The sequence below is a fragment of the Porites lutea genome, chromosome 2, assembly GCF_958299795.1.
Source record: "Porites lutea chromosome 2, jaPorLute2.1, whole genome shotgun sequence".
Lineage (NCBI taxonomy): Eukaryota > Metazoa > Cnidaria > Anthozoa > Scleractinia > Poritidae > Porites > Porites lutea.
This window is the reverse complement of record NC_133202.1, coordinates 6,324,107-6,332,822: the sequence shown is the minus strand read 5'-3', so window position 1 is coordinate 6,332,822 and position 8,716 is coordinate 6,324,107. Positions and strand designations below refer to the sequence as shown.

Genomic DNA, 8,716 nt, shown 5'->3' with positions numbered 1-8,716 from the left:
CCTCGATTACGACAAATGGAAAATGTTACCATAATCTCTGCGCAGTAATCTCTGCACGAAATTCATTTTTATCCCTTCCTTGTATGGGTTTTGTCCAAAATCTCGAAAGTTTTAACCTACATACAATTTTTACATTTTCACGAGATTCTCGTTCATGTGAAAGATGAACTTCTCTTGGTACTGACTGGATGTTACCTCGGTTGTTAGCTCCGTGCAAGTCATTCGCTGCTTTTCATTTCTCAGGATGATCAGTCATTGCACCTTTGAAGACCTCCTCCTTTTGGGGTAGGAATTATCACCTCATTCTCTGTTTTGCACTCAGGAACGGAAGTCTCAATTGTCTTAGAACGCGATACTGTTAATACAGTGAGAGAAAACTTTGCAACAACCATCATAAGGTTTCCAAGAGAGGATAAAACGATTGTCCCTTTTGTCCTCTGAAGATAAATCGTTTCTTGGTCGAAAATTTTATTAAATGCTTTTTTTCATTTTTAACACATTTTATCACCGTCCAAACACGTTCACGGAACTTTGTGCTGTTTGCTGGCCTGCTTTCATTTCGTCTGTTTCTGAACCTGATTTTCAGTGCTCCATCACTGTTCTGAAGAAATATACAGTAAAAACCCGTATACAGGAATCTACACTTTAAGAACCTGTCAGGCCAACATTTTCATTTTAAACCCCCGTTTCATAAGAACCTATTTAGCCTAGAGTTTTCAATAGATTCTTACTTTCCAAAAATGAATGCACAGATGAAAATACAGAAAAAAAATTTTAGTCTAGCTTTGAGTCAGTAAGATTTAAAGAATGGACTACAATAAAAACCATATCATGTCTTTGCCAATATTGGATTACACAATGGGATTACCTTATTTCATCGAATAATAGCCGGCCCTCGGTTAATCGCCTCCCTCGAAAAATCGCCCTCCTTTGAAGGAAATATTTGGAATAATCGCCCCACCCCTCTCGCCATCGTCTCTTTCTTTTATCCCCTCCCTGTCAAGATGAAGGGGAATCTGATCCAGCAAAACTGATCAGTGATGATTCAAGCTCTGTAAATTTATCAAAGAACCAAATTTGGAACACTTGAAAAACCCATGTTCAGTTTATTTGATGCGATTAATATTTAATGGGATAATAAAACAAATATTTAGGGCACGGCTTCCAGTGAGCAATATTTGAAACAATCGCCTCCATCAAATAATCGCTCCCTTATAATGCAAAGAAAGAAATAATCGCCCGCGGCTATTATTCGAGGAAATACGGCATTGAAAATACAGATCCATGTGTCTCTCTCATTTTCAAAGTCACAGTTTTTTTGAAGCACATTGAAACTGTCTTCTAGATAGTTATTTAATGCAGCAAAGTATATTTCATATCACATACTATGCCCTGTAGTAGTTATCTGTGCTGACGGATAGCGCCCCTATCAAATTAAGAACCTATTTAGGCTAAGTTGGAAAAATCTCGGCTCTTATACGCGGGTTTTTACGGTATTACGGTTTTTTTTCAGGTCTTTCAGTTTAAGTGTAATGTTTTTTTTTTCAGATAGAGTGTTCCATACATTCTTCAAGAAGGCGAAGGCGTTAGTTCACCAAGAAACCCTCCACTTTGCTTCGCCTTCATTTCTCTTGTTTTGTTGCCAAGTCGACGCACTCTTTGCATGTTCCGTGCACCTCAGTAATATTTTGTCCACCTCGCATGAGTGACTTGGTGAAAACAACTTCACGATGTTCACATACTCTCCATATGTCACTATTAAAACCTGGAAAGTTCTCAAAGTCTTTGGGTTCTTCCTTGGGTGGTGGTAGGAGGCTTACCTCTTTCCTCACCTCAGCGGCGATTCTTTCTAACCAGTTAATTTCTAGGGCTTCATTAGATCCCTCAATAAACGAATCAAATTTTTCTTGAACGTTTTTCAAGAAAAATTGTCCACTCATAGAGAAATTGTTGTTTGCCTTGGATTTGGCTTCTAGAATTGAAGCGAAAAGCGCCAACTTCCTTGTGTACTCATACACTTGGTTAAGGGTTCTCAGCTCCCACTCAGGAGTCTTTAGGTACTCTGAGATCTCTGTCAGGGAATCTTTGATTTTGTCGATTTGTTGTTTCAAGACAGGTGCGGACTCTTCTGAATTTGCCATTGGCTTTATCGCGTGCTGTAATCTGTATTGACCGGTCTTTATCTGTTGCATAACAATCAGATGACTTCTAAGAACGTACATTAAGGAAATAAAGTTCATCGGGGGAACACGAAAATTGACTGGCCTCCTGTAATGTGGCCTTGAAGCTCTCTGAAAAAACGCGTTTAGTATGGGTTTGGGGAACCTCAACGATTGCAGGTCAAATTGACATCGATGTAGCTTTTCCACAAGGTCCCTGACCTCTCTGGCAGTTTCATTCCCAAGCTGGCGTATATGTGCTTTAACATTTTCAGTATTTTTTAGTTTCCTCTTGATAATGTTTCCATATCGATAACTAAAGGTGATCGGTGTGGAGCATCTGGGGCAATGAATGAGTTGAACATCACTTCCCCAGTCACGAAACATCCACGTATCCATCTCTTCGACCTTTACTATGTGACCACAATCAAAAAGCTGTAGAAATCTACTGGATTCTGCTTTTTCCGTTTGACCACCAATTATCGAAGAGAAATTTTCGGCCTGGCAAGTAGCACACACAGTGGGACAGTTTTCTCCACACAGACCAATACAAGGGTGGCGACAAGGGAGCTTCTTGGGGCAGGGTGCGTCACATCGCGGACGGTCGCACTCTTCATCACACGTATTTTTGCAGGTGTAATGAGGACAAATCCAGGTGCATGTTTTCCTACATGGATTGCATGGTTCAAAGCATTGCTGGCTGCACTTTTTGTGAGGGCAGCGTCGACCGCAATTTCTGGTACACGGTGGGCAAGGCTCACCGCACAATGCTCGACAGCGATGTGAACAAACCAGAAGACGGTTACATGGGTTTTGGCACATTTCGTGTGATCCCTTTTGCTTGCAGTCTCCGCATGTTCCAGAGCACTGGTGACCGCACGGCAGCTTTTGTCTACATGGAACAGGGCACTGAGCATCGTCAACAGATAAGCTACAGGCCATCTTGACCTTATGACCGCACGAGAGGGTTTTACTTACAACTGCATCGCAAGGATATTTCGAGCAAGGCTCACCACAGAGACCTTTACACTTGTGCTTACATTTCATTCGGCGCTGACAAGGTACCTTACAGATTGCATTTTTCCTTTGAAAGCATTTTAAATCCTCCTTGTGACCACAGGGATGTGTCTTCTCTACTCGTCGCGTACACTTTATACTTCCACACGGTTGACTACAAAGTCCTGGACACGGATGACCACAGTTCAGATTCCGTTTGCAACGTTCTTTGCATTTTCTTGTGGATGGGTCGTCCTTGCAAAGCATTTCAAGGAAGTGTTTTCCTGCACAATTGAGAGTCTTCATCACCATAGTCCGGCACTTATTCTCGTACTGGCTGCATTCTTCAGAGCATTTACCAGGACATCGATGACCACAAGTCAAGTTTCGTACACACGATTTATAACAAATATGCTGCGACACATCCTTAGAACAAGGACAGCTAATCTCGTGGTATCCACAGCTCAAAGTCTTTCTAACGTTAACAGCACATTTGACACCTGAGCATTGCTGACCACATTTTTTAGGACAAGGATGTTCACATGGTAGAGAGCGTTTACAAGGAGCATCACACCATACCTCTTCAGGTTTGTCTGAGCATTTCACCTGCTTTTCATGACCGCAAGGAAGTGTTTTGGTCACCTTTGTGTTACATTTTTCTCTTTGCCGTTCATCCCGCGAATCGGCACACTTCGTAAGGTTATGGTGTCCACAAGAGAGCGTGATTTCGATCTCCTCCTGACAGCGATACTCCTCGGGTTTTATATGGCATGAAAGGGTCACTTCGTGATTGCAAGGCAACATCCGTGATACTTTAACATTGCAACGCACACCTTCCAATCCTGCAGCCACAGTGCGACATGGAACCGTCTTGGTGTGTCCACATGAAAGCTCAACGTCAACTTTCTTTCGGCAGATGCACTCTTCAGGATTTTTGAAGCATGGAAGAGTGATTTTATGTTTGCATCCCAATTCTTTCTCCACCTTTTTCTTGCAAAGGACATGCTCCAACCCAGCCCTTACGATACGGCATTCCAAACTCATCTTATGTCCACATGGCAAACATGCCTCTACTTCTTTCTTGCAAATGTACTCTTCGATGTTTTTCTGACAAGGTAAAACCACTATGTGATTGCATGGTAGGGTTCTGCTTACAGGTACGTTGCAAGGCCTAGTTTCGCAGTTATTACTACATATATCTTCACAAGGGTGTCCACACAATCTGACTCTCTCACATGACCTTTCACATTTCAGAGTTTGTGGATCAACATAGCAGGGCGTGTTAACACTGTGTCCACAAGTGGGGATCGTGCTATTAACTACTTCTGTACAATCACACGGTAAAGGAAAATGGCAGGGCTTCTGGCACGAATGACCTCTTTTACACTTCTTTTGACACAATTCTTTACATTGAACCTCATAACAAAAGACGCCACAAATTGATGGGCACTTGTGTCCGCAGTCCAGAGGCCGTTGACATGGAGCGTAACAAAAGACCGTTTTAGGGTCTTGGCAGCAACGAACACTTTCTTGATGGCCACACGGTAGGTGCTTGGAAATGTGTATGTCACATTTTTTCAATCTGCAATCTTCAAAGCAGATTCCGGGACAACTATGCCCACATTCTAATGTTCGGATGCATTTTTGCCTGCATGTTACTTCAAAGTCTTTTTCTCGGCACAGGACCCTCATTCTGTGCGTGCAAGGTAATTCTTTTTCAATTTCGGTGTTGCATTGACAAGTTTCTTTACATTTCTGTGAGCAAGGGTGACCACATTCCAGACGTTTAGTGCACTTGCTGTTACACTGAAAAAATTTGGGATCCCTGTAACAAAACATACTTTTTTCGTGTCCACATGGGAGAATTTTCTTGCAGGAAACTTTACATTTTTCGGTACATGAAGAACCACATGGGTTCTGACATCCGTGTCCACATTCAAGTATCTCCTCGCATTCAAACTGACACTCGACTTCATCGGGATCGCTTCCACATTCAACAGGCTGTTCATGACCACAAGTGGGTGTCTTGAGCACAAGAACTTTGCATTTGGGGCACTCATCTGGGTAATGACACCGACTTTGGCATCTATGATTGTTGGGACACGCGTTGACGCACAATTTGGAACAGAACCCCGCCATGTGATATTCGTCTGAAGCATGGCACAGCTTGTCACACGCGTGGCCGCAGTCTAGACGATCTCCACAGGGCATAGTGCATCCTCCAAGATAGCAGAGGGTTATGTCACTTGCCCACCTGACGCTAGTAGTTACCTTGTGTCTCTTGCAAATCAGATGTAAATTGTCACCAATGGCTTGTTTCGTTCTTAGATCATCGCATATTTCTTTCCACAGCTTTGACTGGTTGTTCAGTAGATTAAAGTTTCCAATACAATAAAATCCTTTGCGTGCCCGTGATAATGCGACGCATATTCTGTTGGACTCACCTAGGAAACCAATCCGACCTTCTTCATTGCTTCTCACTAGCGACAGAAGAATGATGTCATTTTCTTCTCCTTGGAAGTTGTCAACTGCGCAGACTTTCACTCCATCGAACATACGTTTTGGCATTTTTTCTTGAAGAAGTAGCAACTGTCCGGTGTACATGGTTAATACAGTGATCTTCTTGCGTTCATATCCTTGAAGTAAAAGGTACTTACAAAGGGCTACGATGAAATCAGCTTCGTGATCGTTAGAATAGCTCTGCAGAAATTCTATCCTGGTCTCCATTTGGCTGTGGTCAATAAAGAAGAGGTTATGGCAAACGCCAGAAATGTCTGGAAAATGGCAAACTGATTCATGGTCTGATATTTCGTGATCATAGATTCTCTTTGTTAGGGCAGCAATCTCAGGACGCATGCGATGCTGTATAGATAGACGTTTACAATCCATGCTGTTCATTACCATTCGCTCAAACAGTGAGACCTCCAGGTTGTACTTCCGGGCCAACTCATAGACTGTTGCTTTTGGTCGGAGCTGTTTGTGGTCTCCGATGAGAATCGTGTGCTTAGTGTTTTTAGAAAGGGATGTGATAATGTGTGCTTCCATCACTTCAGCAGCCTCTTCAATCACTACTATCTTAGGTGCTATCCTCTGAAGCACGGAATGATATCTAGCGGCACAACTGGTTGTCATTCCAACTACAGTCGACTGGCGTATGACCCGTTCTTCTTCTTCAAACCTAATTGCCTCTAGTTCTTCGCAAAGCTGTTCATACTCCTGTTCGCTTCGATGAATTTCAACTCTGTAACGTTCGCGGTAGCTTTCAACCCAGAAGAGATATATTCGAAGTCGATCCAGTGGTGATAAGTTCCAAATGCTATCAACGCGCATCGCTTCTTCAGTCGACATCATTTCAGTCATTTTTAACTTCTCTGTTAAAGAAGAAATGTTTTCAGTGATAGAAATTTTTTCTTCGTTTTTCCCTTTTTTCTTTTTCTTTTTGTTTTTCTTTTTCGCTTGGGATTCGTTGCTGCTAGCCCCTGTCGCGTTCTCCTCTCTACTTTCTTCTCTTCTCCTCCAAGGCAATGATTTTCCTTTCCTCTTGGTCACCAGAGTCCAACTGCCGTCCGTTTCTTCCTTTGGTTCTCTTGTGCGGGTTAAGAAATCGCCTTGTAGCTTTGATATTGGTAACTGGAGCTCTTCATCACCTTGTATCTTTCTTTGATGTTGTATTAGATCAGCGTCCGTTTCTATAGCTATGGTCTCTTCAGAAGTCTTGCTTACGTCATCAGTTTTAACACTGTCGAGTTCCGGCACAGTTCGAAGGTTTTCGGTGACTTTGACTTGTGCGTCTCTGGGAGAATTTACGGGTGACTGATTCATCGTTAAGGTTTGACCATGTTCAACTGATAACCACCTTTGCAGTGTACACTCATCTGAGGTTTCTTTTTGCACTCCCTCCTTCAAAACGACGTCCTTTGTCTTAGGGATTCCTTCAGGCAATAGATCCACTCCTGTTGAGGAATCTCTTGTTATACATGTTGGTTGGGTATTGTCTCGGCCATAGTGTGGTTCGTACAATATAGATGAGTCATAAGACACTTCATCGTTTTCAATACAGCGTTTCTGATGCACTGACTCATTTAATGTTCTGTTACACGAACCAACCATTTTGTTGTCACATAACCACAATCTGAATGTGTTTCTTGGCGTTCGAGAGACGGTTGCTACCTTAGTAGGGAAAACGGTATTGTAAAGCTCCTGAGCATGTGCTCTGTGCAATAGCTCTTCTAAGTCATCGAACTCCAAGAGCTGGCGGTCTGCCTTTGCCAGCTTTACCTTCCACATTTTCATTTCTTCATCATTTTCCTGCATCTTGTACTTCACCTCACCGCGTTTGTCATACAACCTGTGTTGGTAGGTAAACTTTTTCAGATTGCAATCCTCTAGATCCTCGCTTTTGCATCTTCCTCCAACACGAATGATTTCATCTTTAGGTAAGAATTCTAACACCTTTTCAAGAAACTGATCGAGGGCATGATTTGTGTAACAAACCATAAGCATCGGTGAGATAAAGTAGGGATCCCACACCCGTCGATTCTCAAGCAAACATCTAACGATTCTGGCCCCAGCGTATGTTTTTCCCGTTCCTGGTGGTCCCTGAATTACAGAAAATTCAGTTGTGATTGCTGTTCTCAGTGCTTCGAGCTGGGAGCTATTCAAAGGGAGTTTTCTGACTGATGGCCAGGCATCACATTGTAAAACAGGTACTGCTGTAGAATTTGGTACACCAGGAACATCAAGGGCCTTGCTGAGATCGTAACATACCGGCCCCTCAGTCTCATCGCGTCTTAGATACTCTGGTGGATCAACTTCTGTACTGCACTCCACCAAATATTTTTTAAATGGCAACGATTCTTCATCTAGTTCCTGCAATCCCCTGAGAACGTGACGATAGGATTCGAAGTAAGCGGGAGACTCAACCATCTGGTAAACGTGATTACGGCTCTCGATACCCCGAACATCTTGCTCTTCGATAAATCGAATATCGATTCGTCCTTCCTTCACGTTTTCCTCATCACGGTTAGAAACCGTGGCAAAAAGCATAGTCTTGAAGTTGTCTTTTGAAAGACAAAGAAATGAACCAAACAAGAGTCTTTTGGATTTTGGCCACCTTCTGGTATCTATTCTGGAAACATCGATTTGGACTTGATGAATGATACCACCCAACGTGAATTCTTTGCCGATGATTCGTACGCTGCGGTAGTTTTTCATCAACTGCTTACGTTGGTGTCTGGGTATATCCCGGATAATTTCAAGGATTCCTTCTCTAAGCGGCTCAAGAAAGTCTTCCCGAAGCAGCCGAAACTGGACATCTAGGTAGTGTTCGGCATTTTCGTATCTTCCTCTTGAAATGTTCTTGCGCAAGAAAGGTCTTTCTTGAGTCGCGATTTCTTTGTTAGTGGGACAAACGGGTATCATTCTAAAATCATTTGGTGGCTTTTCTCCAATCTTATAACGTTTTCCTTTCCTCTGCCTTTCGCTTCTAATGATATCTTCTCTCGCTTGTTTAAAAGCATCAAGATCTCTCAGTAGCTTTTCTTTTCCATCAATGGTCGCAT

The 8,716-nt window shown here is 42.7% G+C and overlaps 1 protein-coding gene across 1 annotated transcript in view; it reads right to left on the bottom strand.

Annotated features, from left to right (window-relative positions):
* Positions 1 to 537: 537 nt before the first annotated feature.
* The window catches only part of LOC140927531 (uncharacterized), a 20,317-nt gene continuing 12,138 nt past the window's right edge, over positions 538 to 8,716 (bottom strand). The window contains exon 7 of the mRNA XM_073377198.1: positions 538 to 8,716. This exon is cut by the window's right edge and continues 516 nt beyond it. Within this exon, the coding sequence (XP_073233299.1) occupies positions 1,623 to 8,716 (7,094 nt within the window). The 3' untranslated portion in view covers positions 538 to 1,622.